Source organism: Humulus lupulus, chromosome 5, assembly GCF_963169125.1.
Source record: "Humulus lupulus chromosome 5, drHumLupu1.1, whole genome shotgun sequence".
NCBI classification, from domain to species: domain Eukaryota; kingdom Viridiplantae; phylum Streptophyta; class Magnoliopsida; order Rosales; family Cannabaceae; genus Humulus; species Humulus lupulus.
Window position 1 is genome coordinate 28,708,406 of NC_084797.1, and position 18,029 is coordinate 28,726,434.

The window sequence follows — 18,029 nt, forward strand, 5'->3', positions numbered from 1 at the left end:
AGGCTCAGATCCAGGCCTTCGGATGGCCGCCGGCTCACCCCATCCCTCAGATGATTCCGAGCAGTGCGGGGCAGTTCCCTGCGCAGTCCTACGCAACGCCCCCCATAGTCCTGGGGACGGCCGTTGCACCCAGTACCAGTTACACGCCTACGGTATATGGCCCTGCTGCTTCGGGATACGCCCCGGCCCAATCAACGCATTTCTCTGGTTATGGCGTCGCGCCGGCGGGGCACAGTATGGCCCCCATCGTAGCCCAGCAATCGCAAACCGGAGTAACCAAGGCGAGCGTGAATCCCTCCCGGGGGAAGCGGTCCGGCAAAGGCCAGAACCGGCCAGAGCTGGCCAAAAAAGGGAAGAGGGGATACGAGCCCCAATATTCAGAATACACCAACTTGGTGGACACCCGGGAAAACATCTACCTGGCTACGGAAAGAGCAGTCCACTACCGGAAGCCTAGCCCCATGTTTAAGGGGGGAAGGAATCCCAGAGATACCAGCAAACGGTGCGCCTATCACAAAGATGTGGGTCACACCATCGACGAGTGTCGGCAGCTCAAAGATGAGATTGAGAACATCATCAAGTTGGGGCACCTCCATCAGTGGGTAAGAATGCCTGTGGGCGTCCCGGGCGTGTCAGCAATCCCCGGACAATCCACGGCGCCGGTGAAGACTCGTGCATACCTGCCCCAGGGAGGGTATGCACCAGGACCCTCAGCACAGGCCCCTCAGGGGACCATCGCCGCGCAGGCCCCCGGCCCTGGAATGCCCTATCCTACCGGAGCAGCGCCCCCTCGAGTGGACGGGCACGTGGTGACCATATCGGGCGGACCCCACCTAGGAGGACCTTTGAAGAATGACCAAAAGCGCTATCTGAGCGAGCTGGACCACGACCAAGAAGTTTGCGCCCTTGTCCAAGTCCCGGCTCAGCGCCCTAAACTGATGAATCTCCCCATCACGTTCACGGAGGACGACGCCCGCAATGTCCATTTCCTGCACCACGACCCGCTGGTCGTAGATGCCCAAATTGCCAACAAGCTGGTATCCCGCGTATTGGTGGACGACAGAAGCTCCGTCAACTTGCTGTTCAAACCTGCCTTTGCCGCCATTGGCCTGACGGAGGCTGATTTGGCGTCCTGCCCAACCCAAATCTACGGCTTCAACGGAGACGCGCTTCTCCCCATGGGAAAGGTCCAGCTGCCGATGACGCTGGGGGATGAGTTGCAGCACTCGTTCAAGTTCTGCACCTTTGTTGTGGTGGATTGCCCAACCGCTTACAACGTCATCTTTGGCCGACCCGCCCTGGTCGAGTTCGGGGCCATCACCTCCATCCGCCATCTATGCATGAAGTTCCCGTGCAACAATGGAGGAATAGGGACTGTCCGCGGAGACCAAAAAAGTGCTCGTAAGTGTTACCATGTCTCGGCCCGTCCCGTATATATGGTCCGGGAGGAGCCCGTCGAGCCGGCCCTCCGCTCAGTTGAGCAAGTAGTCCAGGATGAGGACGATCTGGACCCGTGAATAGGAGACGAGCGTGTCCTGGAGCCAATGGACGAAATAGAAGAGGTATGCATCAGCGAAACCGACCCGACCAGGGTCATCCAAGTGGGAAAGAGCCTACCGGCGAACATTCGGGCCACCATTGTCGCCCGACTCCAGGAAAACCAGGATCTTCTGGCATGGTCCCACTCCGATATGACCGGAATCGACCGCAATATCATCTGCCATACGTTATGTATTGACCCAAACGCGACCCCGGTCCGCCAGAAACGCAGACCTTTGGGGACAGAAAGGGCCGAGGCCCTCAAGCTAGAGGTGGAGAAGTTGTCTTCCATCAATTTCATTCGCGAAGCGGTATACCCCGTATGGCTGGCCAACTCAGTCTTGGTGCCGAAGCCTAACGGGACCTGGAGAAATTGCATCGACTTCACGGACCTCAACAAAGCGTGCCCGAAGGACTGTTTCCCACTCCCCCGAATAGACCAAATGGTGGACGCTACGTCCGGTTACAAGATCTTAAGTTTCATGGACGCCTACTCGGGCTACAACCAGATCTCCATGCACGTGGCGGATCAGGAGCACACCAGTTTCCAAACCGACAAGGGCGTCTATTGCTACATAGTCATGCCTTTCGGACTCAAAAATGCCGGAGCAACTTACCAGAGGCTCGTCAATAGAATGTTTCGGGCCCAGCTAGGGCGAAACATGGAAGTATACATCGACGATATGCTGGTCAAGTCCAAGACATCGGGGGACCATTCAGAGGATTTGGCGGAGGCTTTCGCGGTTATCCGGAAGTACGGGATGAAGCTGAACCCTAAGAAGTGCACTTTCGGCATGGCTTCCGGGAAGTTCCTGGGCTTCGTAGTGAGCTTCCGAGGAATCAAAGCCAACCCAGAGAAGATCAAGGCACTGATAGACATGGCCTCTCCCCGGAAGCACAAGGACGTTCAAAGCTTGATGGGGCGAGTGGCCGCCCTGAGCCGTTTCGTTTCCAAGGCCACAGACAAGTGCGTCCCTTTTTTCAACGTCCTTCGGGGAAGCCAGCGGTTCGAGTGGTCACCTGAGTGCGAAGAAGCCTTCCAGAAGCTGAAAGAACACTTGGCCAAGGCCCCCATCCTGGCAAAGCCAGTCAAAGGAGAGCCTTTGTCCCTATACCTGGCTGTGACCGAGCATGCCATCAGTGCCGCGTTGGTACGAGAAGAGGAAAGGACACAACTCCCGGTATACTACGTGAGCAAGCGGCTACTAGACGCCGAATCTAGGTACCCGCTGATCGAAAAGCTGACTTTCTGCCTATTGACGGCATCCCGGAAGCTTCGACCCTACTTCCAGGCTCATGCCATAAAGGTCTTAACCAACCATCCCCTGCGGCAGGTGTTGCAGAAACCTAAATCGTCGGGGAGACTCCTGAAATGGGCAATGGAGCTGAGCCAATTTGATATATTTTACGTGCCCCGGGTGTCCATTAAGGGACAGGCCCTGGCCGACTTCATCGTCGAATGTTCCGGGATCCCCCCAGAAGAGAGTATCCCTGCGGCCTCCGCGGCGCCCGTTTGGAAAATCTTCGTGGACGGAGCCTCAAACGAGAACGGGGCCGGCGCCGGGATCATCTTGGTGTCACCGAAGGGGCACCAGCTACAAAATGCCCTCCGTTTCCAGTTCAAAGCATCAAACAACGAGGCGGAGCATGAAGCTGTCCTAGCCGGCCTGCGTCTGGCCCGGGAAGTAGGGGCAACGAACCTCAAAATTTACAGTGATTCTCAGCTGGTAGTCAGACAGATTTCGGGAGAATATCAGACCAAGGGAGAACGGATGGCGGCATAGGTGACTCAAACGAGGGAGATGCTCCAAATGTTTGCGGTTCATTCCATCCGCCAGATTCCCCGGGAGAAGAACGTGTTCGCGGATACATTAGCGAAGCTGGCAACCGACGCAGAGGCCGAACTGGCCGAACTGGTTCCCGTCAACCATCTCCCCGTCCCAAGCATCAGGGCTCCCACCGTCAATACGATCGACCACTCCACTTCCTGGATGGGGCCGCTGATCCGATACCTGTCCACCGGGGAAGTTCCGAACGATCGAGCCGCGGCCAGGAAACTCCTATACCAGGCCCACCGGTACGTCATGATGGACGGGAAGCTCTATCGCCAGGGACTGTCTATGCCTTACCTCAGGTGCGTGTCCGGGACTGAACTAGGAGCCATTATGCATGAGGTCCACGAAGGCTTTTGCGGAGATCACACGGCCGGGCCCAGTCTGTCTAAGAAGATTCTGCGCCAAGGCTACTTCTGGCCCACCATGAAGAAAGACTGCATAGACTACGTCCGTAAGTGCGAGCAGTGCCAGAGGCACGCGAAGATCCCTCGGGCCCCCCCGACAGAGATAACCTTGATGAACAGTCCCTGGCCGTTTGCAGTGTGGGGGATCGATCTTGTGGGATCTCTCCCGACCGGGAAGGGAGGGGTAAAATATGCCATCGTGACGGTAGACTATTTCACGAAATGGGTCGAGGCGGAGCCCATGAACACGATCACGTCCAAGAAGGCCCTAGATTTCGTCGTCAACAACACAGTGTGTCGATATGGCCTCCCCTACAAAATCGTGTCCAACAACGGGAAGCAGTTTGACAGCTTCCACTTCACGGATTTTTGCGAAAGACACGGTATAGTGAAGAGTTTCTCGACAGTCGCCAGACCGCAAGCGAACGGGCAGGCCGAGGCCGTGAACAAAATCCTAAAAGGGACACTGAAGAAAAAGTTCCAGGCCTGTAAGAGCAAATGGCCCGAGGAACTCCCACGCGTATTGTGGGCCTACCGGACGACCGAAAGGATGTCAACCGGGCACACCCCCTACTCAATGGTTTATGGATGCGAAGCCATCATCCCAATTGAAACAATCGTCCCGTCCCATCGACACGACACATATGATCCTGCCCAGAACCACGCCTTGCTCCAGGAATCGCTAGATCTTATCGAGGAGATCCGGGAGGAATCGCAAGTGCAGTTGAAGATGTACCAGGGCAAGATCGCGCGACATTTCAACTCCAAAGTCAAGAACCGCAAGTTCGAAACCGACGATCTAGTCCTGCGGAGGGTCTTCCCTACCACTCAAGATCCGGGAGTAGGGGTTCTGGGCCCTAATTGGGAAGGGTCGTATGAGATCCAGCACAAGGTCTGCCCGGGAACGTACCGCTTGAGGCGGCTCGATGGTTCCGAGGTTCCGCGAACCTGGAATGCGGAGCATCTCCGCAAATACTACCAGTAGTCCTAGGACTTGTCCCAGTTTAGTATTTACCTTGTAAGCAATGTACGCCTCAGGGCTAATTCCCTTTTTGAACAATGAAAACGACGTGTGTAAAACGTCGTAAAGGGCTATCGTCACCAAGAAAATGTACGGCTCAGGGCGAATTCCTTTCGAATTTCTTTCCCAAGTGACCCCCGACCCGTCTCCGCTCACTTGCGGGGGGTATCATCCCAGGCACAGTCGAAAAAAAAGGGACCAAGCCCAAGGCTCGTCCCGCCCCGGACGAAACGACGTCCGGGGATATTAAAAAAGAGGACCGAGCCTAAGGCCGGTCCCTCCCCGGACGAGCGATGTCCGGGGGTATATAATAAAAGGGACCAAGCCCAAGGCCGGTCCCACCCCGGACGAACGATGTCTGGGGGTATATAATAAAAGGGACCAAGCCAAGGCTCGTCCCACCCCGGACGAAACGACGTCCGGGGATATTAAAAAAGAGGACCGAGCCCAAGGCCGGTCCCACCCCGGACGAACGATGTCCGGGGGTATATAATAAAAGGGACCAAGCCCAAGGCCGGTCCCACCCCAGACGAAACGACGTCCGGGGATATTAAAAAAGAGGACCGAGCCCAAGGCCGGTCCCACCCCGGACGAACGATGTCCGGGGGTATATAATAAAAGGGACCTAGCCAAGGCTCGTCCCGCCCCCGACGAAACAACGTCCGGGAATATTAAAAAAGAGGACCGAGCCCAAGACCAGTCCCACCCCGGACGAACGATGTCCGGGGGTATATAATAAAAGGGACCAAGCCCAAGGCTCGTCCCACCCCGGACGAAATGATGTCCGGGGGTATATTAAAAAAGGGACCAAGCCCAAGACCGGTCCCACCCCGGACGAACGATGTCCGGGGGTATATAAAAAAAAGGGACCAAGCCAAGGCTCGTCCCGCCCCGGATGAAACGACGTTCGGGAATATTAAAAAAGAGGACCGAGCCCAAGGCCGGTCCCACCCTGGATGAACGATGTCCGGGGGTATATAATAAAAGGGACTAAGCCCAAGGTCGGTCCCACCCCAGACGAATGATGTCCGGGGGTATATTAAAAAAGGGATCGAGCCCAAGGCCGGTCCCACCCCGGACGAACGATGTACGGGGGTATATAATAAAAGGGACCAAGCCAAGGCTCGTCCCACCCCGGACGAAACGACGTCCGGGGATATTAAAAAAGAGGACCGAGCCCAAGGCCGGTCCCACCCCGGACGAACGATGTCCGGGGGGATATAATAAAAGGGACCAAGCCCAAGGCTCGTCCCGCCCCGGACGAAATGATGTCCGGGGGTATATTAAAAAAAGGACCAAGCCCAAGGCCGGTCCCACCCCGAACGAACGATGTCCGGGGGTATATAAAAAAAAGGGACCAAGCCAAGGCTCGTCCTGCCCCGGACGAAACGACGTCCGGGGATATTAAAAAAGAGGACCGAGCCCAAGGCCGGTCCCACCCCGGACGAACGATGTCTGGGGGTATATAATAAAAGGGACCAAGCCCAAGGTCGGTCCCACCCCGGACGAATGATGTCCGGGGGTATATTAAAAAAGGGACTGAGCCCAAGGCCGGTCCCACCCCGGACGAACGATGTCCGGGGGTATATAATAAAATGGACCAAGCCAAGGCTCGTCCCGCCCCGGACGAAACGACGTTTGAGGATATTAAAAAAGAGAACCGAGCCCAAGGCCGGTCCCACCCCGGACGAACGATGTCCGGGGGTATATAATATAAGGGACCAAGCCCAAGGCCGGTCCTACCCCGGACGAATGATTTCCGGGGGTATATTAAAAAAGGGATCGAGCCCAAGGCCAGTCCCACCCTGGACGAACGATGTCCGGGGGTATATAAAAAAAGGGGACCAAGCCCAAGGTTCGTCCCGCCCCGGACGAAACGACGCCCGGGGATATTAAAAAAGAGGACCGAGCCCAAGGCCGATCCCACCCCGGACGAATGATGTCCGGGGGTATTTAAAAAAGGAACCAAGCCCAAGGCTCGTCCCGCCCCGGACGAACGATGTCCACGCCAAGGCTAGAGACTTGGAAAATTTAGTTGGGCCTGGTCCCGGCCGTTGGAACCAGGACTAAAACCCCGTGCAATCAGTTAGTCGCGGCAACAAATGGAAATCTCTACTGAACAATAGAAGGAAGCTTTCTTAAAAGGCAAAAGAAAGTAGCAAGGTTTTAAGTTTAATTACAAGCCAAAAACAGTAACAAAAATACAAGGCCAAGACACGGGCCTACAACGCATCCGCCCGGAGGTCCGCATCCTCCCTCTCCTTGGCCTCGTATTCGGCACGCTTCGATTGCGGGTCAGGGAAGACAAGGAGGTTCATGTTCTTATCCTTGCATCAGGCCATATAGATGGCCTCATCAAAGGTGACATCCACTAGGTTGTCGGCCTCCTCCTTCTCCCGACGGGTCGTTTCATGCGCCGCCTTCTCCTGCAGCAGGGAATCGCCCAGTTCGCAGACTCGGGCTTTCAGGGTCCGGATCTCCTCCTTGTCCAGGACTGACTGTGCCGCGGCCGTCTCCAAGAAAGTCGCCCTTTCGTCGGCAACTTTTGTCTTCCGGGACAACTCCTCTTCCAACCCGGTCTTGGCGCGGCTAATCTCCTCGCGCTCCACCTTAGCACGGGCCACCTCTTCCTGGAGGTGGGCCGTCTCCCTGCTAAGGGTCTCCTTGACGGCCTCCCTCTGGTTCACGGCCGCCTCAAGCTCCAGCTTGGCCGTCTCCATCTTTATTGCAAGTTCGGCCACCAAGTCGGCACTCCTCTGAGACAGTAAATCGACCTGGAGCAAACAAAAGTTAGAAAACAAAATCACCACCAACAAATGACGAAGGGATATGAGATGAAAATTACCATGGTGGCCTGGTGGCAGAGGGCCTGGGAGATGAACAACACGTATGGATTGGCTATCGTGGCGTACCTCTTCAGCTGGAGGTTGGACATAGTGCTCCCGACCTGATCCAGCAGATCAGCGGCCATGGGGGCGACGTCCTGGCCCAGCTTGGGACGGAAGCCCGCCTCGGCAGCTAGCTGGTCCACGATCGGCTGAGGAGCGCTGAACTCGGCAGGACGGTCCGAGAACTCGACCTGACGACGGATTGTCAGGGCCTTGTAAGCGTCGTCCCTCCAGCATCAGCCGTTCTCCCAGGTTCGGTTGATCAGCCGGGACTGTTCGTCCCGCAGGGCGGACTCCCCCTCCTCAAGAAGAGTTGGGCGGAGGAGAAGAGCAGGCGGAGCAGGGATCTCCTTCGCGGTTAGCCTACTCTCCCCATGTGACTCCTCGGCTGTTTCCGACAACGTCGTCCGAGGCCTCTTCCCGAGTCCGCCTTCCCTGGCGTCATCTTCCGGGCCCCTCTTTCCTGAGCTCTGGCTTACGGCTTCGCCCGCTTCCAAATTAATCACCGGGGGCTGGTCCGAAGAGACGTCCGCGGCCGGCTCCACGGCCTGGAAGGGGACCACTGCCAGAGCCTCGCCGGGACAGGGCACTGACCCGGGTGTTTCACTGGTGGGGAGGGGCTCCGAGCCAGCCACGGCGTTTGACCTCCTGGCCGCCTTCTTGGGCGACCTTTCCTTGATGAGCCTCCTCATCTCGCTGGCCGGGTTAGACATATCGGAATCCTCTGCAAAAGTACAGGAGAAAGGAGTTAGTATGATTAGCCAGACAGGAAAACACAGTAGTAAAAAAAAAAAAAAAGACAGCCTGGGACGAACCCTCATCTAGGCCCCGGGCGAGACTCAATTCCCTTAAAGCGAATGAGTGTATCCGGTCTCCTATGTCATCCGGGGTTAGAAACCCCCCATACTGGAGGAACCCGAACAGGAACATTAGGAACCCTGATCCTACAGGGACGGGAGATGAAGGCCTCATCTCCCCATCAGCCCCAAACGCGGGGCCCGGCGGCTCTAGCCTATCCCTAACTAAGTCCCCAACTTGGGGAGCATAAGTTAAAATTAAAGGGGAGTTACCTAGCCCCGGGAGTCCCGACGTTTGGTAGGGCGTCTTCGAAAAGCTCCTCCAGCTCTTTCGGGGTGGCCTCTTCCGCCGGAAGCTGATTCTTCTTACGCTAGGTTGCCGTGGCCCGCGCCGCTCTCACCACCTCGGCGATGTGTTCAAGAGCCAGCTGCTCCCGTACTTCGTTGTCCTTCTCGCACGGGATGCCCTGGAAGCTCGGGACGACAATGGTCTGGGTGGCTGCCAGCAACCCTATTAGCCGGAGGTTTCTATCATTGACATAGCCCCCAACGTCCAGCTCCTCCGCGGTCAGCTTGGCATAGAACCTCCTCCTTTCCTGGAGAAACTCAGTAAGAGGGGTTTGAATGAAGGGACCTGCGACCCAGAAGATACGATAAGAGGTGGAAGCAAAAGATGAATAAAAAAGAGGGTCCGGGGGAATACTTACCCACTCGCTGGAAGTCTAGCAGCAGCGTGGGGTTCTTGTCATTAAGGAACCCGGATGTCATGAACCAGTAATGCCTGACATCCGGAGGGTGCTTCCAGGTGCTGGTAGGAGCAGGGTAGCCACTCCGCGGCTACAGCCTGTAAAAGCCGTCCAAGCTCTTGTTTTTAACATTGACTTGCGGCACCAACTTGTAAAAGTACAAGACTTCCGCCGGAGTGGGCTCCGCGATCTCCTTCGCGACACAAAACACCTTCCACCCAGCAAGTAGACGGTACGCTTGCGGCAGCAGTTGGAAAGGTGCGATCCCCACGTATGTCAGGAACCGCACGAAGTAGTCATGAAGCGGGAGCGTAGCTCCCGCGCTGATATGTCCGGCGCTCCAAGCCCCGAATCCATCCACGGACGTATGCGCCCGTTCCTCTAGCCTAGCCATGCGATTGTGGAAGAGGCCCGGAGTCGATTCGATGCCCAGCTTCGTCTCTAGGAGCAGCATCATCCGGTAGTTCCGGAACGAGTTGGCCGTTACGTCCATTTCCCACCTGTTGCTTGTGGGCGTCTTGGATCCGGGAGCGACTACAGGGGCCCTATTGACCTCTTCTTCGGAATGGAGTGTAACGCCCTTGGCCATGATTGACGATCTGGGAACAGAGAAAGAAAGACCAAGCAGTCAGTACCTAAACCCAAAAAAGTCGGTCGAGGTACAGGGAGGCTCCTAAGGACTGCTTGGAGTCCCGTCGGACCAGGCCCGGGACCCTGATCGGGGGAGAAGGCTATTAAGGTCCACCCCTTGTCCAGGAAGCATCCGAGCACGGTGCCACCCGAACCAGGCAGCCTCCCTAACAAATTATAAAGCACAGGGCCTAGGTGCATGCATCTAGAGAGCATAAGTTAACAAAGTTGGTAACGGAATTAGGAAAGACTTACTGTGTGGTGTCGACCGCCGAGGCTGGTGGCTGTCCGACCGTAAGGATGGCAGAACTTCGTTCTTGAAGTGCCACAGCCGATGCAGTAATTCTTCGATAGGACAAACCCAAGAAACGCCGTCAGGATGAGGAACAAAGGTTGAAGCTCTGGAAAACAGGCCGTGGCGCAGAACTAGCAAGTGGCGGAGTAGTTCTTCGGCGAGGTCGGACATGCAAAGCTCTAACAAGCGTTCGGGTTTTTTCTTAAGCTGGTTCGAAAATGGAAAAGTGCCGAATGTTGTTCTCTAGGAGTCTTTATATCAGCCCCCAAATTCTGGCCCACGATCCAACGGTCAGGTGCCTCTTCATCTGACGATCAAGAATCGTGCAGGGGGCATTTATGAGTCCTTTTGGTCTGGATCCTCGACGCCTCTAATCCAACGGTCCAGGGGTGGCGGATGCCAAAGGACGTCCCATCCTACGGTCCACCTCGTTCCAGGGACATTAATGATGATTCCCCCCCGTGCGGATGGGACGCCTCGTGACGTGCGCTGACACCCTAGTCTAGGCCTAGCGGCCTTTGGGAGGCCTAGGCGACTCTTCGAGGCCCTTGCAACAATCACATGGCGACACGTGTATCACTTTTGCCTAAAGCGGGCCAAAGGTAAACGTCCCCGGATCACGGTAAACGTCCGGACTAAGCCACCTGCCACTGCCACGGCCTTCCGGCCAAGCCTCCTAGCCCGGACAGGAACTGGGGAGACGACTTGGCGAGCGCTGCGAGGGTGGTGCAACCCTCCTCCCGGCTAGCCCGGGTGAAGGCTTGGCGGGTAAATGTTATCCCCATTTCCTGGAAGGGCCTTAGGCCTTCGCCCTGGCCCACGGTCAGGAGACCGACTCGGCATTTGGACCTAGCCCAGGGACCCTAGACTGGGCCCGTCTGGAGGGGTCCGGGACGTACCTCCGGGTTCGTCTTCATCTTGAACGGTCCCGGCGATGCCCAGAGCACTCGGACCATCGCGGCCTACGGGTCCCTATCCCGGAGCTAGGTATGGTCTGGGCCCGAGGTAAACGAAGCGAGCCAATGGTAAACGGACCTGGGTCACCTCCTCCCCAGTTGAAGGGCCAGGCGTCTAGGATCCTGAAACCGCCTCATTTCGCATGGGCATTGTCCCCCACTTTTCGCCTGCAGAAAAGGTCGCCTCGGGATTGCCCACTGGAGTGTCAGGACTGCGCAACCAAGTACCCTGACCGGTCTTGTCTCCTGAATCAGCCTCGTGACTCGAAGTGGTCAGAGCCAAAGTGTCGTTTTGTCGGGCGAAGGCTTGTGTCTCAGGTCAACCAGTTGGGCCTTAACTAGTTTAAATTTTGTGTATCGTATATCTTTTTGTATTGGGCCTCCACTAGAAAAGCCCCTTGTACCCATTTCTCTGAGGGGCCCGGGTCAGATCCGGCCCAGACCCGGTGTTCCCCTCAGCTTATAAATATAAGCTGTCGAACAACGCACAAAGGAGAAAAAAAGAGGGAGGAGGGAGAAACTCTGTTCAGATAGAGTCAGAAAACTCCATTGTAAAAACTTCTTATAGCGGACTCGTGGACTAAGGCTAGTTAACGCCCCAACCACGTAAAAACATCGTGTCGATCTTCTACTTTCATTATTATTATCAGTAAATATTGTTCATTAATATAGTTGCCGAAAATCTCGGTTAACAAGAGTATTATAGCAAATTGAGACAATTTTATTAATATTGATAAATTAGTATTAATATTAATAAAATGAATTAAATAAATGTCTAAATTATAATTGGTTAATTTTGACAAGTATTTAATCAATTATAATTATTAAATAATTACATTAAAATGAGAAACTAAAACATATTTTATGTCCTAACTAATTGCCTATATATACTAGTGTTATAGAATGTATTAAAAAAAGCTGAATTTGACAAGGTAAAAATTCACTACTAATATTATATACTTAGCCGTCTACTCTCTCTTAGTTTTCTCTCTAGGAATTCTCTTCTCATGTGTTGAGACTTGTACACACAAATACTAATTTGTTTTAGAGAAAGACTTAGAAGATTGTGGTCTTGTTTCAAAGCAGTTTGAATTTCTTGCAATACCTAGCATTCAATAAGAACAAAAAGTTAGGGAATCTAAAGAGTGTAGTTATTGTTCCGCTACGTATCTCGTAAGTACTCTAATAGTTTTATTATTGTATTTATGAATCTCTATATGAAAAGCACTCATATGTATATATTTATGTTTTTTATTATATGTTATTTTGTACAATAAGAAAAATGCATATAGACTTATATAAATAAAATTCTACGCAACAAATGTAAGGCTCTAAAGTGGTATTTATCTGGTGGACGATCGTGTGGGAACATGGATGGAAGTTCAGTAGTGTTTGGGCAAGGTAGGGGGTGTTTGTCTGTGCCGAATCTTGCTACCGTTGGGGCCTGATTTATTTTAGTTTTGTCTTTGATTTTTTTAGTGTTTTTGTTTGTTTTCTCTGTGCTTTTGCACTTTAGTTTTGTTGATGTAATAATGGTGTTTTATTATCACTTTCTATGTTAGGGATATTGGCTTATGTTATTTTTTTATTTGTCCTCTAGATCAGTTCACACTTGGGTGGCATGCCAATTCAGTTTGGAGCAGCTTTGCTTAATTATAACGTATTTGAAAGACGAGCTACTATTTGTGTGTCTAGTTAATAGTTGTTTAGGTCATCATTTTCCTAAAAATAAAAAATAAAAATTGGACAAGGCACGCACGTACTTGCGTGGGGGAAGCTTCCTTTTGCTGAAAGAGAAGAATAATGCCTCCCATCTGCATTTTATTAGTGGAGATAAAGTCGGTGTTCCATAAAGGGAACAAAATTTGGAGAAAAAAACTAAATGGTTAAAAATGAAAATGTTTTTCTTTTCTTTTTCATAAACGACTTTTACAAATGTCTACCTAGCGAATTTAAAAACAATAATATATTCACATATTAAGTGGCATTTAATTAAAAAAAAAAAGTGTTCTGATTATAAATTTATCATTAAATAGTATCTAAATTATTCTCAGAACTTTTTAAAAAATTAAAAAAATATTGTAAATATATTTATATTAACTTCAAGTTATACTGGTAAGAACTAATAACATGGTTGGTTTGTGGTGATTGGAATATAATGAAGATTCCTATTACTATGTTTGGTTTGGGGTTTGGAGCATGGTAATGAAATTCTATAGGAATAATAATTTTCATGTTTAGTGGAATTTTCATTCCACATTAAAACTATTGAAAAGAAATCCTTTCCAAAATAATATTAGAAAAAAAGAAGTTAAATGACCATTTTGTTGTAAATATTTTTATTGAATATTTAAAAATAAGTAGGAATATTTTTGTCAATACACTACTTATCCCATCCATCCAATTCCTACACTAAACCAAATAAAAGAATTTTAATTTCAATGTTCATTCCAAAACTAAATCAAATAGCATAATATCATTTACTTACCATTCTTATTCCATACCACTACTATTCTAATTTCATTCTGTTGAACCAAACACAACCTAAAGTGATGTGGCAAGATAATTATAATGTTTCAATTATAGAAATTAATTAATTATAAAAACTTTTGTTAATAGATCAAACATTTGGGAATTTTATAGATAAATAACAATTCCTTTTATAAAAATAAAAAATAATAAGTAAACTTTGCTTTGTGTTTGTGATGTAATATAGATAAGAAAGCTTTCTTTGCTTATGATTTAAAGAAAATTTGCAATTTATTTCATTATTATAAGATAATATATATAAGTCTTCACGTGCACTACAAGCAGGTCCAGATAATAAGCATATCTTTTTAATTTCTTAGAAGCAAAAGCCAAAAGAAAATATAATTTTATTTATTTATTTATTTCTTCTTTATAAATGGATTCGAGTCTCTTTTGTTTCCTTTAATGTCACCTCTTGTAACAAAAACACAAGTACTTTGTAATGTTCTTTGAGAATCTTTCACAGTTATAACTTATAAGGTATGTTTCTCGTTCTTTCCTATTTTTTTTTTCGTTTTTTTTCCCTTTTTTAATAATTATTATTGGTATTGCTGTCTATTATAAAATCTCTTGTAGGTGTTATTTTCAAGAATTAAGATTTGCATATTTGACCAAAGGCAAGAATGAAGAACAAAATCAGTTCTCACATAAGGAAATTTATTCCCTGTTCTGGTAATATCTCTTCTCTTTCACAAAATTTTGGTTTTAGTATAGCTTTGCATAATAACGACATCAATTGGCATAATAACAATTACGTAACAGCAAGTGTTTAGGTGTGTAGTTCAAATTATAAAAGTTTATTGTATATATCTCTTTATATATATTTGAAATATATATAAAATCTTTATATTTTGGTTAACGGAAGATTAAATTTAAACTTCGTTCAGCGAAAATTTGTAAATTGAAGAGGGAAAAAACTGTATAAAAAGAGGTCAAATTTCTATTTAACAAGAAAATTAGGGTAATACATGGATTTTGAATGGGATATATTATGAACGGGCTGATAGGCCAATGGGCTTGAAGCCATAAATTACAAGTTTGGGCCAGAATTTATATCTTTATGGGAAAATTACACACATCACCTTATATCTCAAAAAAATTTGAAATATACGGTATATGTCATATATATATATATATATATATGCGGTTTAATTTTTTATAGGCTGCTAATCATATATATCAGAATAATATTGTCTATATGGTTATATATATCTGTTTGTGAGTGATAAAATTAAAACATTAAAATTAATAATTATAATGTCTTATTATATGTATATATTATTTTGGTAATATATAATAAATGAAGCATATATACGTATATATAATATAGTTGAACGAAAGAATATTTTATTATCGTGATATTGATATTTTTGACAAATTTACTTATAGGGGATTAAAATTAATCTCTTTAAATAATACTTAAAGATGAGTAATTATTGAAATAATAACAAGTTCTTACAAATTAGTAATGTTGTGTTACGAATAATATTGGGAGGATAAATAACTATTAAAATTATAAAACTAGTAAATTTTTATTACAATTATGTTAAGTAAATATATAAATTATTTATGAAAATATTAGTTGAAAAATATAATTTTATTTGTGAATTAGTTTTGTAAACTTTTGTTACAAAAATAGATATTTTTTTGTTATGAATTAATCTGTAATTATTGTTTACAAATTTTTATTGTGATAGTTTTGTTACTACTTATTACAATCTTGTAACTGATATTTATACTTTTTAATATGTTTTAATTATTGCAGGTAACAATTTTATTATTAATTATAATAGTTTTGTTACTACTTGTTATAATATTAATATTAGTTGTTCTAACATTTAACATTTTTTTTTGTAAATTTTAGTTACAAAAATTGAATCTTTTACTTATAAAATTAATTTTGTAAATCATTATTACAAACATGTTAACAAAAGAAAAGAGTGTGTTATGGTGATAGTAAATTTTTAAATAAGTAAATTAATGATGACAAAAATTTAAGTATTAAAATCTATATTTATTTATTTGTCTAATAAACTTTTTTATTTATCTGGATTGGTTTTCACAAGTTACATTTTATTTTCCGAATATTATTTTTTGTTTTAATTAATATAGTTGAAAGAGTATACTTTTAAAAAAAAAATTAAACCAACAAACAAATTTATGATAATAAATTTGGCTATATTATAATATTATTAAATAAACAGTGTTCAAATTATTACATTCCTCTTTATAATACTAATAATTAATAATTATATTATTAGTTTATAAAAATATTAATAATTTATTATGAAGAAAAATTGCGTGAATTATTAAATGAGCTTGGGTGCCATATTTACTATTAGATCATTATTAGTTGGCATCACCAGGTACTCTATATTTGTAATTAATTTCACTTACGGTAAATTTAGACTTTTTTTATTAACTTATGGTATATATTATTTTCGATAAATTTGACCCATTACTTAGTTAAAATTGTAATAAATTATTTTATATTTCTTTATAATTCTAGGAAAAATATATTTATTTTTCTTATTTAAAAAAAATGAAACTCCCATATTAGCAGTTTACTTGTACAAACGTCATTTAATATAATATATAATATTTTCATATTGATTTTCGAGCTAATCCTGACCAGTGACAGCCAATACATCTCCTAATCATTCTATCGATATTGATGTTCGTGAAGAGTATGCTAATGCCTTTCGTACTGAATCCTACATTGACTTTTGGACACGTGTCATTGCCATATCCAATGCTGATTACGCCACTGCTATTCCGGCCGAGTCCACTAGCTCAGCTCGGCTCCCATCCTATCGTTTATTCATGGAACATCTTTTGGATCCAGATCAGCCTACAGTAACACACATTTTATCCTCGGCCCATAACCGGCCCAAAATCCATGCACTACTCTCTGAATATTTCACCCAAACTGCCAATGCTTCCATTCTATGTGGTATTCTATTAAATGACATTGAGAAGACACGTGGCAAATACCGTTATCTTAAAACCTCAATCCAATCAGTGGGGGGAGGAAGCCACACAATCTCAAACCAACTCACTGAATTCTCTTGCTCCATCAACCCATTTACGTCTCCAATATCGTCTCCAAGTCGAGTTCGAATTGTCCAAACGGGTTGTTCTGGATTACTCCATAGGCTCGAAGTAAGTCGCGACAAAGCTCGAGCCAAGCTTCAACTCATAAACAAGCTAAAACACGGCTCGGCAGTTGTCCTCGTGGCTTTGATGGCTTCATTGAGCGTGATTGTTGTGACTCATGCACTCTCACTTGTTGTAGCCATTCCAAGCTTGATTTCTGCTTCAATTGAATTGGCATCATCAAGGAAGTTGGCTAGGATGACGGCGCAGCTCGATGCAGCCGCAAAAGGGACCTACATACTAAATCGAGACTTGGATATAATTAGCCGACTCGTCGCTCGACTAAATGATGAGCTGGAGCATTTACGTGGAGTTGTTCAGTTTTGGATCAAGCGAGGAGGACAAGATTGGCTCAAAGTTAGCAGCGAAGTGGCACACCAGCTTAAGAAAAATGAGTCAAGCATTAATGAGCAGCTTGACGAGCTTGAAGAACACTTGTATCTATGCTTTATGACCATAAACCGAGCTAGAAGCCTAGTGGTGAAAGAGATGTTCAATCCGGGTCAACCCACAAAACATCATTGTATATTATTATCAAATTAGTAATTTTGTAATCAAATCACAATAATATTTATATAAGTATGAATAACAATTATTGTTTGGCTTGTAAATTGTAAATTGTATAAGGTGACTCAACCTTAAAATGTACTTCAATTCTATCTTCCAAGCACCTTAACATAGACAATTCAAGTTTTTTATTTTTTATTTTTTTTTAACTCAAAATAGAAGGGCACATTAAATAAAGAAGATTTTAACTAGCCTGGCTCCAACAATACAGCCATGAGAGACAGGATTAGACATGTAATAGTATGGTCACATCATTAATGATACTACCATAAATGGTATTAAAGAAATCATTGCGTCTCACTCATATCTCCATTCTTCTTTCTTGCTATAAATGCTCATAAATGAAAAGCAACAACTACAAAATAATAACATACATATAATTGTAAGCAAATTATATATTAGGGACTTCACTTTACTGTAGGGGCTATTTCCTACGTGTTATTTTTACGTTAGGGTATAGTTTGTAGTTATAGTATACATCTCATCAATCTTTCGAAAATTTAGTGTGCATAAAAAGAGATATGTTTGTAATTGACTGTTTGAATCATATTTTTAGCATTATAAATTATTTAGAATTTATCAAAATTTAGTGAGTTGATTGCTATAACTACAATGTACACTATCATATAAAAAATTTGAGTTATAATTTCTCTATGTACTGAAAAT

The 18,029-nt window shown here is 46.3% G+C and overlaps 1 protein-coding gene across 2 annotated transcripts; it reads left to right on the forward strand.

The window, feature by feature from the left end:
* Window positions 1-14,027: 14,027 nt before the first annotated feature.
* LOC133834691 (UPF0496 protein At3g49070) lies at window positions 14,028-17,494 on the forward strand. 2 transcript variants are annotated; one of them, XM_062264371.1, is made up of 3 exons: window positions 14,028-14,120; window positions 14,217-14,312; window positions 16,276-17,494. In XM_062264371.1, exons 2-3 carry the CDS (start codon window positions 14,264-14,266, stop codon window positions 17,337-17,339), a joined length of 1,113 nt encoding a protein of 370 aa, XP_062120355.1. In that variant the 5' UTR covers window positions 14,028-14,120; window positions 14,217-14,263; the 3' UTR covers window positions 17,340-17,494. The 2 variants fall into 2 exon arrangements, with proteins under 2 accessions (XP_062120355.1, XP_062120356.1); XM_062264372.1 differs by having other exon boundaries at window positions 16,282-17,494.
* Window positions 17,495-18,029: the final 535 nt, after the last annotated feature.